The sequence below is a fragment of the Sceloporus undulatus genome, chromosome 2 (genome assembly GCF_019175285.1).
Source record: "Sceloporus undulatus isolate JIND9_A2432 ecotype Alabama chromosome 2, SceUnd_v1.1, whole genome shotgun sequence".
NCBI classification, from domain to species: domain Eukaryota; kingdom Metazoa; phylum Chordata; class Lepidosauria; order Squamata; family Phrynosomatidae; genus Sceloporus; species Sceloporus undulatus.
Window position 1 is genome coordinate 331,125,422 of NC_056523.1, and position 16,791 is coordinate 331,142,212.

At 43.7% G+C, this 16,791-nt stretch overlaps 1 protein-coding gene across 5 annotated transcripts in view; it reads left to right on the forward strand.

Moving 5' to 3' along the window:
* LOC121924169 overlaps nt 1–15,059 on the forward strand; it is a 36,013-nt gene extending 20,954 nt beyond the window's left edge. For all 5 annotated transcript variants that reach the window (XM_042455339.1, XM_042455342.1, XM_042455341.1 and 2 more), the window contains 5 exons: nt 586–763; nt 2,837–3,097; nt 8,258–8,317; nt 12,258–12,339; nt 13,193–15,059. In XM_042455339.1, the coding sequence (XP_042311273.1) occupies nt 586–763; nt 2,837–3,097; nt 8,258–8,317; nt 12,258–12,339; nt 13,193–13,224 (613 nt within the window). In that variant the 3' untranslated portion in view covers nt 13,225–15,059. The remainder of the gene's footprint in view (nt 1–585; nt 764–2,836; nt 3,098–8,257; nt 8,318–12,257; nt 12,340–13,192) is intronic.
* Nucleotides 15,060–16,791: the final 1,732 nt, after the last annotated feature.

Sequence of the window (16,791 nt, forward strand, 5' to 3'; positions counted from 1 at the left end):
TCTTAAAATAGTGCTATAGTGCATAGGGAAGGAGAACCAGTGTGGTGCAGTAGTTTGAATGTCAGGCTAGGAATCTGTGAGACCAGAGTTCAAATCCCTGCTCAGCCATGGACCCCCCCCCCCCCAGTGATATTGGACAGGTCACACTCTCTCAGCCTCAAAGGGAGGCAAAAGCGACCACCCTTTGAAAAAAGTTTGGCAAGAAAATCCCATGATAGGTTCACCTTAGGGTCGCCATAAATTAGAAATGACTTGAAGGTGCACAAGAAGAACAGCAGCATTGATAAATGGAACTTCTGCCAATGGAATTACAGAGACAGGAGCTTCTCTGATTCCCCACCAAAATAACCAGGCATGGAACGGCTGTGGAACAGCCAGTGACTCTATGGCAGGTGCGGGGGGGGGGGGGGTTGCATCAGTGCAGAGGGAAGAAGGGAGTATCAACTTCCCCCTCTGTGCCAAAAAAAAGACCTATGTTGGCGTAAGGTGGACTTAATGCCACCAGCCAGGTGCTATCCTCTTTGTGTCTTTGAGTGCTGGAGGACATCTTTCTAAGCCAAGCCTAACTCTGGTCCCTTTACTCAGGAACTTCATCTCGGCCTTGTACGCAGCCTTGGGACCTCTCTTGCCAGAGGTAACCCAACTGCAAGGTCACCAAGACCCTCCGGCCCACCTGATGATTGACATGAAGGCCAAGCTGAGGGAGTTGGGTTCCAGCGTCTCTGACGCCAGGAAGAGGCTGCTGAGATACAACATCTATTTGGTGAGTAGCCACTCTGGCTGGTAGTTTCATGTGTGTCACACTGGAGGGAGAGGTGTCCCAATCTGGCAAGGCCAGTCCTAGTTAATCCTCTGCCAGCACCACTCTTTCATCTGCTTTTGGACATCTCCTGGTTTATCTCTTCATCTCCCACTTTCCCCATTTGTCCTCAACTAGGGTTACCAGATTGAAAACTGGAGAGAGTTTCTATATCTTTAATCCTTGAGTAGAATACCCTGAAGGCAACAGGTCCCATCTGATCATGGAAACTAACCAGGTTCAGCCCTGGTTAGTACTTGGATGAGAGACCACCAAGGAAGACCAGGTGCTGGAAAGTAGATTGCAGAAAGAACTGATAAACCCACTTCCTTATCTAAGAAAACGTTGTGAAATTCATGAGGTTGCACATGTCAAAAGCCAACCTGAAGGTACATACACACACAGACACCAACAAATACCAACTGCTGTAGGCTAGATTACAGAGGAAGGAACTGGCAAACCCACCTCTTAATAATTCCTTGCCTAAGAAAGTTGTGAAGTTGTCTAGGTCGAGTAGTGACTGGAAGGCACAAACACACAGAGAAGAGGGACTTTCAACAGATGTTGCTTGTCACACAACCAGTGTCAGAGTAGGAGTCTGCAGACCACGGTTCGAATCCTGGCTCAGCCATGTAAACCCCATGATAGGTTGCCTTAGGGTCACCATAAGTTGGAAAGACACACAACAAAAATAGGAGGATATCCCTTGGCTTACATCAGGGAAGAACAATGTAGCCCTCAAACTATGACCTATTGTGTGTGTGTGTGTGTGTGTGTGTGTGCCTTCAAGTCACCTAACTTCTGATGACTCCATGAACTGGTAGGGCTTTCTTGGGCAAGGAAACCTCAGAGGTGTTTTTGCCAGTCCCTTCATTAAAAGTAGAGCCTGTAGCACTTGGTGGTTTCCCATCCCAGTCCTAACCTAGGTTGACCCTAGTGCTTCCCAAATTATATTTTTAATGACATTTTGGTTTGCCACTAAAATTTGGCAGCAAATGGCTAAATGCACCACAGTCCCTCGGCATGTGATATACCTGTTAGGATAGTCAATATCCTAATCAACAACACTTAGATAAATCCATTTGATACAATGGCTCCACACTGGTTGGAACTAACAATGCAATTTAGGCTTATGAGAAATAATTACACTTATGGAACTCAACTTATGCGATACATAGATAAATGTCATTGGCTCAATAGGTCTTTTCTAGTTAGGACTGACAATAGGATACAATCAATTATCATTATAATTAGAGCCAATCTTGGCAACTTTAAGGATTAAACTGAATAATAATCAAGGATGATTGGGTGAATTTTATTTGGCAATAATGTTGGCGGAAGGCTGTATTTGTTAATGATGAAGTAAATCTTTCCAAATAATAATAGTAAATGCAAGTGGAAGGTGTTGGCTGTTAATAATGATTGGGGGGGGTGTATTTGTTAAAATTAAATTTAAATATTGAAAAATAATAAAACACAACAAGAAAGTTATAGGTTGAGTCTCTCTTATTCAAAATGTTTAGGACCAGAAGTGCTTTGGAGTTTGGCCTTTTTTTGGATTTTGGAATACCTGTATTTCCACATACATACAGAATGAGATCTCTTGGAGATGAGATGAAAGTCTAAACACAAAATTCATTTATGTTTCATAAGCATCTTAAACACATACAGCCAGAAGGTAATTTTATGCAATATTTGTAATCATGTTGTACATGAAACAAAGCTTGTGTACATTGAACCATCAGAAACCAAAGTTGCCACTATTTCAGCCACCCATGAATAAAGTGTTGGCTTTTGGAGAATTTTGGGTTTTGGAATTCCAGAAAAGAGAGAGTCAACCTGTACTGTAAGCATGTTTTGAATTAAGAAAAGCCACTAAGCTAAGCTCCAACCCTTTCCCTTAGGCCACTCTCTCTTTTTATGTATGTGGCTTTCAAGCACATGTCAAGTCTGATGTTGCCCAAGGGCTTCTAATTATGGCTCCTGACCACCAATGCTGGTTCTTGCTGTTATTGTTTTTGTCATTCCTCACTGCAGAAGAAGAAGCTGGCCAAGGCCATCCAGGAGAAGAGAGCCTGGAGAGAGCAACAGCTGAGGCCAGGGGAGCTTGGTGCTGAACAGGTGGGCCACCCCTGGTCTTCTCTGCAGCCCTTCTTGGTAGACTCCACATCCTCTCTGCAGTGCCCAAGCCCTTCCTACTCTTTCTTTCACCAGCCCAGCCCACCCCAAACACCACGGGGGGTCAGGACAGAGATGGAGTCAGGAAAATCCAGCATGGGGACAGAGAAGAACATGCAGGTGAGTGGGGTCGGGGAGAGGGGTCCAGTGGTGGTGGTAGAACCCATAGACAAGACTGGGAGAAGTCACCTGGAGACATGAGGGGAGCAGGAGTGGAGGGGACCTTGCCATCCACCGAGACTCTGCAGCACTCTTGTAACACTTAGATTTGTATGGATGCAGTTAAGATAATCTTAGATAAGCAGATGGCACCATATTACTAGCAGAAAACATCACAGACTTGGAACAAATGCCAAGCAAGGTCCAAGACAAAAGTGCAAAGGCAGGCTTGTTGCTGAACACTGAAGAAACAAAAATAATACCACAGAAACAAATAAATGCAACCAAGGCCCAAAACAGACAGGCTGAAAAAAACATTACTGGGCTGTGTCTGCGCATTTCACGCCAGAACCATGGCGGCTGCATGCCCTGCCTCCAATCTGGGCTGCCAAAAAGAAGCAGCTTTACTGCTCCTTTTTGGCCCAGTCCTTTTAATAAGATGTGGCCCCAGCTTGGCTTCTGGGGCGTGTGTCATTTAAACCCGACACCCAGAACGTGGCTCAAAGATAAGTTATTTGACCCGTCTATTTTGGGCCTAAGACAATGAAGAAATCGAAATAGTTAAAAGAGTTCCCATACCTTGGATCAACCACTGATCAGAAAAGAGACTGCAGTCAAGAAATAAGAAGAAGACTAGGAACAAGAAAGATAGCTATGAAAGAACTGGATAAGATTTTAAAGAATAAAGATATTCATTTGAGCACTAAAATCAGAATTGTCCGAGCCATTGTATTCCCCATTGCCGTGTAAAGATGTAGAGAGAATTGGACAGTGGAAAAAGCGGATAAGAAGAAAATCAACTCCTTTGAAATGTGGTACTAGAGAAGTAGATGTATTGAGAATGCCACGTGGACAGCCAAAAAACCCAAACAAATAGGTACTTAAACAGAAATCTCCCTGGAAGCCAAGATGACAAAACTATTGTATTTTGGTCACATCATGAGAAGGTACAAATAATTGGAAAAAGCAATAATGCTAAGAAAAGTGGAGGGAAGCAGAAAGAGAGGGAGACCATGCAGCAGATGGCTAGACTCAATAAGGGAAGCCATGGAAATAAATCTACAAGAATTAAGCAGAGCAGTGGAGATGTCTCATCCACGGGGTCACCATGAGTCAGGGCCAACTTGCAGGTAGTTAACAACAAACTGAACTAATGGTTGTGCAACCCCATACCCTTCTGCTGAATCCTGAGTTGTGCTGCTTATTGTCTCCTTGTACAATGAGGAAGAATGCACAGGAGCTGCTTGTGCAAACCCAAGGAATCAGCTGGTACAACAAAGGCACTGCTGGAGAAGAAGACACAAATGCATGCGTAAAGGCTGCCCTTGTAGAAGTCTGCTTATGCAGCTGTGAATTGAACACAGATGTTGTGCAGGGCCCAGAAAAGTATAACTGCATGCATAACAAAGCCCACATATGCAAAAAGCACCAACTGTATTCATAGTGTCATAGAGTTAGACAAGACCACAAGGGCCATCAAGTCTAATCCTCTGCTATGCAGGAATATGGAATTACTGCATTCCTGAAAGATTTGAAGCATTGTACTGCATATACTCATGTATAAATCTAGAAATTTTAGTCACAACATTAATCCAAAAAAACTTGACTCGATTTATTCATGGGTGAATGATTTTTATCAAAATAGGAACCATCCTCTTCTCTGCGTACAGTGGGCTGAAAGGAAGGAGCATAGTCCATCTTGGGAGAAACCTAAAAGAAGCATGACTTTCTCCATTGTGGCACCATTTCTGGCCCTTTTCAATGCCTTGATGGAAAAACAGCAGTACTCTTTGGCATTATTTTCCTTTGCTTCATCCTTTACATCCTTTGTAACATTTTCCTGAGTTTTACTCTCAATCTATGCACAGTTTATATCAAAATCCATAATTTTGGCCCCAAAACCTATACTGGATTTATACATGAGTTCAACTTATACATAAGTATATACAGTATATATTTATATTGAGCATATTTATTTTGAATTATATTCTACCTCACAGAACTGGAAGTCAAGTTTGTTCACAGTATTTTTTTTAAAAAAGAAACCACTAAAAACACAATGGCTCAGACCCAACATCAGAGCGCATAGTGTAAATCATGTGAGCAACGCATGCAAATCTTTGCATGTGCACTGAGTGTGCTATGCCTCTCCTTGTGTTGAACAGCAACACTGCAGAACCCAGGTGTACATGTGCATCTGTACCAGCATACACAGGTCCATCTCCACAAATGTGAACTGAATGTGGACCTTGTGTGTGGAGTGAAAATGTCCATCTGCTTTTGCTGGGGAAGGTACACCTGAGTCAGACACTTGCAGAATTCTGACCAGTAAAAGTATAATATTAAAATACAAGCCAACCATCACATCAGAACAAAAATATTTACATGGCTTCTCCATCAAAGCTCCTCTGGGTGTCTAATAGCATGTGTAAAAACAATCCAAAATGAAAACTAATAGAAATCAAATGGGGAAGAGAGCACATTGGCAGAAGCACTAAAAACAGTCAGAATAAAATTATCTTCACCTGTACTTTGTGTTGTTCCAGCATGGCATAGTGGTTTGAGCATTGGCTTAGGACTACAGGAGCCCAGGGTTTGAATCCCCACTTGGCCATGGAAATGCACTGGATGACCCAGGATAAGTCAACTCTCTCAGCCTCAGAGGAGGGCAAAGGCAAACCTCCTCAGGATAAACCCTACCCCATAACTCTACAGGAGGGTTGTCATAAATCAAAATTGAGCACAATCATAATAACAGGGTAGTGTGTCTAATGGTTGGATTGTTGGGCTGGATCAGGATTCAAATCCTTGCTCAGCTATGGAAAGCCACTGGGCAAGTCACAGTGGACTTCTTCACATGTGAGGCATTTCTCTTAATTTTGAATGAAAAGAAAGTGGGGCCAGAACGCATTTAAGTGAATTCACTTGTTCAGCGAATTTACATGAATGGGGATTGCATTCGAACTGGCTTCCCATTGCCCGAAAATAGCATGCCATTGCCCAAATTTGCGTGTGGTAGTCTATCACGCAATAACGTGAAACCTCATGATTGCATTTGGTTTGCCATTGGATTATACTTCCAATTTCCCTTGTCTGATAATGTCCAGTCCCTCAAGGCTTGCCTATACTGCTGAAAAGTGCCATACTCACCCTGAAGCCAAACCCAGGGGTTTTATGAGAGTGGATGGAATGAGAGAATTATAATGTTTACCAAAAGCACCATCAATCCACCCCAATAGAGGCCACGCGAGGCCATGGATAGTAGTTTGTTTTTATTGAGTTAATTTTTATTGAGTTGGTTAATTCTTGCATGGCAGGGGGGTTGGACTGGATGGCCCTAGTGGTCTCTTCCAACCCTATGATTCTATATTGTGCTTGTCTCTCATTATGGGACCCAAGGCAGCTCACAAATTTGCATTAAAACAAAATATAGGTAGAATTATGGATAATACAAAAGGTTAAAAAAGCAAACAAGCAATCCCATTAAAAACATTAAACCGTTTTTAAAAGACAGTATGTGTGTGTGTGTGTGTGTGTATATATATATAAAATGAAGATGGTAAAAAGTGCAAATAAAACATACCCCAACTAAAAGACCTTTTGCAAGAGACAGTCAACGCTTAAAGCAGTGGTCCTTAACCTTCCTAATGTTGTGACCCTTTAATACAGTACACATATTTTTGATGGTCATTGGTGACCCCCAACCAATGGTCTCGGTTCCTAGGACCATCAAAAATATGTGTTTCTGATGGTCTTAGGTAACCCCTGTGAAAGGGCCCCAAAGGGGTTGCGATCCACAGGTTGAGAACTGCTGGCTTAAAGGCATGGGGAGAGCAAACCAACAGAAAAAGAGCAGAAAGTCTTGTCTTCAATGGCAGGGAATTCCACAAGTTGGAAGCACCACTGAGAAGGTTCTCTCCCATGTCCTCCCCGAAAGTGCCTGTGATGATGAGATTGAGAAGAGAAAGGCCTCCATTGAGGCTCTTAAGGCCAGGTAGAGTCCTATTGAGAGACATGCTCTTATGTTGTATACATTGTAAGGTTACACTTCCTTGCTGAGTGCCTTTGCTTTTAGCTGCTACATGCTTTCCTCTAATTGAGATTCATGGAATGCTGTTAGGGGGTAAATTAGTCATGAACAGCAATTATCTTTTGCAGGCAGGAAAGGCAGCCTGCCTCCATAGGACTTGGCAGGCATTCAGAGTTGTACAGAATAGCACACACACGTCCCCTTGCCTTAAAGCCAGAAACAGAGGAATGAACAGACTGGGACACCCAGAAAGACAAATACAGTTTAGAAATCTCTGCTAGGATCACTGAATGCTTTGGAAATCTCTCCTTGCATCAGGAGATAATGCCCTGGCTTCGTTCCAGCCTTTGCGTGAGATATTGGCTGCATCCCTTTGATGAGTCCTAACTAGAGTAGACCCATCCAATCAGTTGTTGAATGATGAGTCAACATGGAAATTATTATTTGTTGTTATTATTATTATTATTAATAATGTTTATTTATATAGTGCAATAAATTTACATGGCACTTTATAGAGATTAATTAGTTAATTAGACATTTCCCTGTCTAAAAAGACATGACACAAGAGGAGAAGGGAATGGCAGTGGGGAAGGGGGAAAGTCCAGCGGCTCTTCTCTCCCTCTGAGGCCTGGACCATGGCAGATGGACTGCAAGGAGGGCTCTCCTTCTTACACTGGGCTTAATGGACTTAATGGGTCTCCTCCAGTCAGGACTAAAATAAGGTTTAGGGTATTATTATTATCTCGCCCTTGTCCCAAAATTGGGAATCAGAGCAGCTTACAATATGAAAAAACAAGTATTGTTTTGACTGTGAACTTAGAAACATAGGAAGAACCTAACAAAATGAATTCCAACAGGGAGAAATGAAAGATATTACACTTCAGCAGTAAAAATGACATGCACAGATATAGGATGGGGGACAAGGGAATAGGATGCTCCGGATGAGAAGGAGCATAAAGTTCAAAGGGTCCAGGAGGCATGTAGTCCAGCCCATTTTGAGGCATTTAACCAGGGATGTATCAAGTGCTTACAAGAAATAAAGTCCTTTCTTTCTTTCTTTCTTTCTTTCTTTCTTTCTTTCTTTGATTTAGGATACCCCAGCTCCTGAGTTTCCAAGGATCAAACCTCCTGAGAGATTTCATCGGCGGAGTGTGAGTTGCACGATGCTCGTTTTGCTAAAGTGGGGCACAAAAACACAGGGGCAGGCCGGGTTAGAGAGCTTCAGGGAGAGGGGAAGACCTAGTGCTTGGGATTGCAGTTTAGCAGGCTATATATGTGCCAAGGACCTTGGGCCTAAAGCTTCAAAAGATCTCCATGACAAATCCCTACTTAGTTCAAAAACACACTGAGGAAAAATGAGTTTTGGTAGCCTTCCCCAACCTTGCAGGGTGATCGTGAAAAACATAGCAAGGAGAATCAATACATAAAGAGATCTTGTGTTAGTCTCAGTATGCAAAGGGATCTTATAATTAGTGTGCAAAAGGATCTTGTGTTAGTCTCAAATTCTTAGGGAGATGGGTATGTTTAGCCTGGAGAAGTGAGGGTTAAGAGGTGACATGATAGCCCTGTTCAAATATTTGAAGGGGTGTCATATTGTTCATGGAACAAGCTTGTTTCCTGCTGTTCCAGAGAATGCGACCTGGAGCAATGGATTCAAACTACAGGAAAAGAGGAATTTATCAGACAAGGGAAATTGGCAGTATAATCCAATGGCAATCTGAACACAATCATGGGGTTTAACATTATTGCGTGATAGACTACCACACACAAATTTGGGCAATGGGAAGTCAGTCCAAACACAATCATGGGGTTTCACGTTATTGCATGATAAACTATCACATGCAAATTCAGGCAATGGCATACTATTTTCAGGCAATGGGGAGCCAGTTCGAATGAAATGAGCATTCACGTAAATTCTCTAAACTAGCGAATCCAGGTGAATGCATTTTGGCCCCACTTTCTTTTCATTTGAAATTAAGAGAAATTCCTCCGGTGTGATAAACTCCAGAGATTCCACCTAAACAGTAGAAAAAACTTCCTGACAGTAAGAGCTGTTCAATGATGGAAGCCGCTGCTGCCTCGGAGGGTGATGTAGTCTCCTTTTTTGGAGACTTTTAAACAGAAGCAGTAGAGGGTGCTTTGATTGTGTCTTCCTGCATGGCAGAAGGGGTTTGGACTGGATAGCACCCTGGGGTCTTTCCAACTCTGTGATTCTGTGTTTCTATGATGCTACACATTCCCTTTGCATAAGAATTGATGATGCTAAGCAATAAGGTCTTTGGGTTCTCTTGAATTTGGCTGCAAGTCATCCAGACCCAAAAGCCTGATAAACTGGGAATCACTCTGTGCAACTTTCCACCATCTCTCCAGGTTCCTCCTTGAATGATAATTATTTATCCTAACATTGCCAGTGCAGAGAGTCACCCTTCTCCAAAGTGGAGCCTGGCCAGAATGAGGACACCATCCCTTACTCACAGCATACATATATTCATGGGAGAACCAGTGATGAATAATGTGTAGATGACCAGATTCTGGGTCAGAGTTTTTGTATGGAGCACCAGAAACTCTCTCCTTGAATGCCCTTGAAGCACATCTTGTGCTGCATAAGAAGATATAGAAAAGGGTTTCTCTCTCTCTGTGTATGTGTGTCTGCCCAAAGACTGAGGTCTGCTCTTCTGTCTCCTTCCAGTGGAGCCAAAGCGCTGTGGGAGGACATGGGAGCAGGGCCACCTCTGCTGTGGCACTCCAGATGGAGAACATACTGGCACATATATTTTTATTCAAAGCTATAGCTGTGTTAGTCTGGAAAATCAGTATACAAAGCGATATTGTACCACTTTTGAGGCTAAATGAAAGAAAGAAGTTGGTAGCACGAGCTTTTGTAGACTTGAGCCTACTTCTTCAGATGCATGTGTTATGCCCTGATCTTAAGGGCAACCTGTTTAACCTGAGAGCGTGTAGTGGAAATCTCCCTCCCAGTGGACTTATTCAGAGCAGGGCTGATACAGACAAAGAGACACCAAATTTGGTTTTAGACACTATGCATGTAACGTTTATTTAAATACATAGACATAAACAAATACAAGTACCAAGAGAGCTCTCACACACACCATTCACACAATACTCACACACAGATGGCACTTCACTGAAGGTGTCTTCATGAAGTGGGAGCCCTGTTGCCACAGATACAGGAACACACCTCTGGTTTGGAAAGCTCTCTCTTTTAAGGTTTTCTGCTTCTCTGCTTCCAATGTCCACCGCCCTTTGGCCCTCGGGCAGAAATTTCCTTGATTGATGAGTTCTCTACGTTTCTCCTCTTATCAGTCCATGTCCAAACATTCTGTAACTTCTTGCAGTTCGTACCAACTCTTGGATGGAATGTCCTTTCCTTATAGATAACACTTGGCAGCTACATCTTGGTTCTCATAGATGTGCCATCACCTCACCAGCAGGCTCAAAAATCCTCGCTTTGCTTGCCAGGTAACTCCCATATCATGCATTGTGAATCTCCATTTTGTTCAGTCTTCTAGTGCCACTTTTCACTCATACAACCATCCATTCCTCACACATGTTTGGAATGGAAAACACAGAGACAGACCTGTATAAGCCTGTGTGTAAGAATGTCAATTCAAATTCAAAATCATGTATGTATGAAAATGGGATGGCAAGTAGTTTTCTCCACTCCAAACCTGCATCTGAGGAAGTAGGCTTAAGTCTAAGAAAGCTCATGCTACCAACCTATTTCATTCAGTTAGTCTCACAGGTGCTACAAGATCCCTTTACATATTCATTCGTTCGTTCGTTCGTTTGTTTTCCCGCCTTTTGCCTAGCAATCCATGACATTGGTTTCATTCAGGTGCTGATATCATCAGGAGCAGGACTTCTGGCATACATCCTTGTCACAGCCTCACTGGCTGCCAGGAGTGGAGTGGAAATTTGGAAGTGAAGGGAAATTTCATTTAGGAGGACAGAATTCTTATTAGGGAGACCCTACACCTTCATTTTTCACCCCCACCCTAGTAGCTACACCCCTGGTATGGAGTCTCCTGGGATTCCCTCCTGCTGGTCTCTCATCCAAGTATTAACTCAGCCCAACTGAGCTTATCTTACGAATTAGACATGATCAGGTGAGTTCAAAACAGGATGGTGGTGAAAATACAATAGTCAACCTGTTGGTTCACCTCTCCAAGTATTGCCAACTCCGACCCCCAGCAGGGTGTCACCAGGGTTTGAAGCAGGAATTCCTTACCCAGCCCTACCTGGAGACCTTTGGTAGAATTCAAAGAAATAGCCATGTTAGTCTGTAGAGTCAGTATGTAGAGAGATCTTGTAGCACCTTTAAGACTAACTGAAAGAAAGAAGTTGGCAGTATGAGCTTTTGTAGACTTCAGTCTATTTCCTCAGATGCATTTGGTGGGCTGGAAACCAGGGACAGACACATAGGAGTTTATCAGACAAGGGAAATTGGAAGTATAATCCAATGGCAATCTGAATGCAATCATGGGGTTTAATGTTATTGCGTGATAACCCACTACACGCCATTTCGAGCAATGGGAAGTCAGTCCGAACGCAATCATGTGGTTTCACATTATTGCGTGATAGACTGCCACACGCAAATTCGGGCAATGGCATGCTATTTGCGGGCAATGGGAAGCCAGTTTGAACGCAATGCACATTCACGTAATTGCGCTAAACTAGCGACTTTAAGTGAATGCATTCTGGCCCCACTTTCTTTTCATTCAAATTTAAGAGAAATTCCTCCCGTTTGATAAACTCCATATATGCCACTGATATGTGAGAATGTCAATTCAAATTCAAAATCCTCTGTATGTGGAAATGAAATAGCAAGTCCAGTTTTAACGATAAAGACATAGCCATTGGGTATGGAAATGAGGTGGAGACCTTTGGGACTGGGGCTTGGGGGTCTGCCACCCAAGTAGTAACCAGGCATGATTCTGCTGCTTAACTTCCAAAATCAGATGGGATTGTATGTGTGTGATAAGGGGAGGAGAGGATGGATCGACTGTGGATAAGGAATCCTTCATCTTTCTCAGCTCAACTAACTCCCTCCCTTTGCTTTGGTCCATCCAGGACACAGCAGATGATCATTCCAGGGGGAGCATGACACCCCAGGGAGTACTCCAGAGAAGTGCTGGCAAAACAGACACCATGTGTAAGTACCTCCTTGAGTCCATAAGGGACATCTTGTGCCACACATGTACACAAACCTCTCTTCCAGTGCATGGAAACCTAGTGGGAGATACCAGCACTCTTTTGGTGATGCAGCCTTTTAGTTACTTTTTGAGTTATGAGAGTCTGGTCTCTCTGAATGGCAGTGGAAGAATATTGCAAGACTCAAGTGCTGACATGTGTTGTGCCTTGTGTTGCTGAAGAAAAAACATTTGGATTGGGGGGGGAGGAATTAAGTAATTTGGTTGCTTGTTTTAGTTACCGTAGCCACTTATTTTACCATATATACTCCACTATAAGTCAACTTCGTGTATAAGTCAAGGGCAGATTTTGGGTCCAAAATTATGGATTTTTATATGACCCGTGCATATGTTGAGGGTAAAATTTAGTGGCATATAACAAAGGATCTAAATGGTGAAGCAAAGGAAAACAATGCCAAAGAACTTACTAAATTCCAGCAGACATAACTTTGTGCTCGCTTTAAAGTCTCTATGGGTGAGAGAACAGAGGGAGGTCAGTCCTTCCAGGACACTCTTGCCTTTCCCTTTTTTTTAAATGAGAGTTAAAGTACAGTACCTACATTACCACATGGATAGGTCAACTCAGTTTTTTTGGGGTCAATTTTTTGACCTAAATACTAGACTTATACATGAGTATATACAGTAGTTACTTTTCAGAAATGAGAAATAAAGAGTTGCTCAGAAAATACCCCTCAGTTTAAATGGTGCCGTGTTTTCGTTCTAGCGCCAGAGGATGGAATTTGGTTTTCAAGCTCTACCTGAACAGCCTGTCCTGAACTCTAACTGGATCTTTCTGGTCTCTTCTCTTTTCTGTAGCTTCACGTCCTTCCCCTGACAGAGGCCAATGATCAGGCGCAAGTCATCAGTGCCTTTGCACACGCACAAGCGTGCCACCCTCTGCCAGGCATCCCTCTGGGGACCCCAAGAACATCAGGGAAGCTGGACAAGGCTGAACTGTGCATCCCCCCCACAACTAAGCAGCAACCATAAAAGACACACCCTCATTTCCACAATGAGTCTAAGATCTCTTCTTCCTAGGGCAGTGGTAGCAAACCTATGGCACGCATGCCAGAGGTGGCACTCGGAGCCCTCTCTGTGGGCACACACTCTGTCATCCCAGCACAGAGTTCACCAGTTTGTCACTAGAAAGCCAGAGGAACGTGGCACTTCATGATAAATAAGTGGGGTTTGGGTTGCAGTTTGGTCACTCAGTCTTTAAAAGGTCATCATCACTCCTAGGGTAACCACCCTCTCACTTAGCCTGGAGCTAAATGATTACAAATAACTAGTTAGCTGAAATAATCCTTTCCCTAGCAACCAAAAATGCATTAATGGCCATCTGGGGAGCATTGGGAAGCAGCCATTCCCAAGAGCCCAGGAATGGTGTCATACCCATACAGAGGCTATTATGCTCAATAAATATGAATTGGTTGACTTAATGCTGAGGCAGGGAGCTGCTTCTTGCCAAAGTCTGCATGGATGCATTGGAAGAAAGCATGCTAAAGGGTAGGGCAAGTGAGCCTGGATCCTTGCCCAAGTCAAGCTGCTATATTCAAAGTACAAACTGGTATCTCTCTCCAACCTACCCCAATTCCTTCTACTGACAAAGAAATTGTTTCATTAGTGTGTTCAGGAAAGCAGTCAGTGCTTGACAATCTTGTTTATTTCTAGTGAATGGAGATCCTGCCGAACTCAGACTGGTACATCCCTCATTGTGAAGTATTGTGCAGTTTCAGAAATATTGGGGAATCTTATCTGGATTTGAAAGAGGGCAAATGCCTATACTGTTGGCCCTCTGTTTTTGTGAGGGATCTGTTCCAGACCCCCCTCCCATAATAGCAGAGGTTCGCGCATATTCAAGCCCCATATGCTTGAATGGAGTGCATCCCCATGTCCGCATTGCGGGCGCACACGCCACTGAAAATAGCGGAGGTCGCCACTCCACAGATTTTCAAGGTCATGGGTCTCAGATCCATGAGTTAGGAGGGGCGACTGTACTTAGTTGGCTTTGTCTAATGTTGTTGCCTCAACTCTCCAAACCATCTGAGGGTCATTATCAGTACCCAGAGGCACAAGCTTTTCACTTACCGCTCTAGGAAAAACATTGAGGTCATGTTTTGCCCCACCTTCAGGTAACAGCACCCAATTTAGGCAAAGGTTATAGACAAAGAGGCAAAGCCACAGAGACACAGAGGCAGACCTAGACCCTAGATCTATGGTTGTGTTTCAATCTGTAGTCCCTTAGGTTTAGCTACACCCCTATATCCCTCTCAGATTGGTCAAGTTTTAGCACCTATGCCATTTTCTCCTTTCTTTACTTTGAGAAACAGCATGAATTGAATATAGACTGTTCTGTCAGTCTTTACTGCTGTCTTTGTGTTTGTCCTCAACCTGGTTTTCCTTTTTTGGGAGAGCTATCCTAGTTAATCAGGGGTCAGCAACGTATGGCCCGCGGGCCGGATCCAGCCCACGGAGACCATGGGACCCGGCCCTGCCACCGATTGCTGCCCCCCCGGGGGCTGCCGGCGATCGCGCCAATTGGCATGATCGCTGTCGGCCTCCTCCTCCTCCCTGCCCTGTGGGGAGGCTCGGCCTTCCCACAGGTGGGGAGAGGCTCTGGGGCCGCCGGCGAACGCCGCCCTCCAGCCCTCCCTCACTCCTTCTGCCCCGCCCCCAGGCCAGCGTGGGGCATGGAGGAGGGAGGGGGAGGAGGAAGAGAGGAGGAGGTGGTGAGTGGCCAGAGGCCTCTGGTTACAAGGTTGTTTTTTTAATTTTTATTTTTGGTGCTTTTAATGCTAACAAGTCCCCTTGTTTTGACAATGATATGTGTGATGATGATGAGGAGGATGATGGTGATATGAGTCAGCTTCAGAGGCATGCAGGCACTGTTTCAGAAGCTGAGAGAGTGTGACTTTCCGAAGTGCCTTTTCTGTGTTTTTTGGTTCTTTAATGGTGAATGATATCAGAAAGCCTCTGAGGCAGGGCCAATGTAAATTGCTGTGATGTTACAAACCTCATGCGCAGTGAAGAAAAACCACAGTCCCTTGACCAGTACACACTTCTGAGAAGTATAGTTGGTGCAAGAAACCTGAAATGGCAAATCCACTTCTTGTGAAACCACCTGAACATGTTCAATATGCATAGCCATGTTAAACCAATTCAGTGTGAAACCCAGAGTTTGGTTCTGCAATAAGCCTCTGATTAAATATGCAAGAGATTGCCATGTTAATAAAGCCATGTGAAATGCCCAAATGTGCTTAGTGTGTGTTTGGATTGTGTGTGTGTGTATGGAGGGGGGGGGTGTTTGGCCAGAAAGGGAAGTCCATTTCTGCCATCGGTGCTTCATGCCTTAAAATACAAGGGCGGGGAGATGTGGTTGTTGTTGTGTGCCTTCAAGTCGTTTTCCTGACTTATTATGAAATGATCCTTTGCAAAGTTTTTTTCAGAGGTGGTGGTGGTTGGCCATTGCTTCCCTTGAGGCTGAGAGAGTGTGACTTGCCCCCCCAGGCCAAGTTTGGGTTTGTTGCAGTGTGTGCTTCCAAGTTGTTATGGCTTCTGTGGGGTTTTTCTGGGCAGAGGGGGTGGGGATGCCATTGCCACCTCTGAGGAGAGAGAGTGTGACATGCCCAAGGCAAAAAAAAAAAAAAAGGAAAGACGGAAAGAAGTAGTAGTTAATTTTTCAAACCCTTTCCTTCCTAATAAAGTCTTGTGTGCAGAAGGGGCGGGAGGGGGGTTGCTTTGGCAGAACTGCAAGGCTGCAGAAAAGAGGAAAGAAAAAAGAGAGAGTGGCATAATGACTGTTTTGGTTTTTACTTCAAAATATGATGTGTGCAGTGTAGGTAGGAATGGTTTTTTTAATATTTTATTTGTTTATTTATTTATTTTAAAAAGCATTTAATTATTTAGTTTGGCCTTAGCCCCCCCAGTTGTCCTGAGTGTCACAACCCGGCCCCCGGCACAAAAGGTTGCCTACCCGGCTGGTAAATTGTCCTTTAAGATCCTGCAATGGACTTTTCACCCAAACTAGTGAATCCAGTGCACTACTCTTAACAAGGCCGGGCTGAGAGTAGACTGCCAATTACATAGTTGCTGCATCAGAGCCACACTTGCCTCCTGTGCCAATTGTGTGGCCTGTATGCATGAAGAAGAAGAAATCTCATGGCTCCACTGTCACTGAGTTTCTCGCAAGCCTATCATCTTTTCTTTCCATCTTTTTTTTCAACCAAGTTGAAAGGCTTGGTGGTATTTTCACTTGCACCGAAATCGGGAATCTATCCAAAGGTTGACACATTTCCCCCATGATTTGCACAATTTACCTAATTATAGTGATTTTCCTCATTTACAAAAGTATGATATTTTGTATTTTTTAAACATTATGCACATTTGGGCATTTGCATTTTAAAATAGTTGCATTG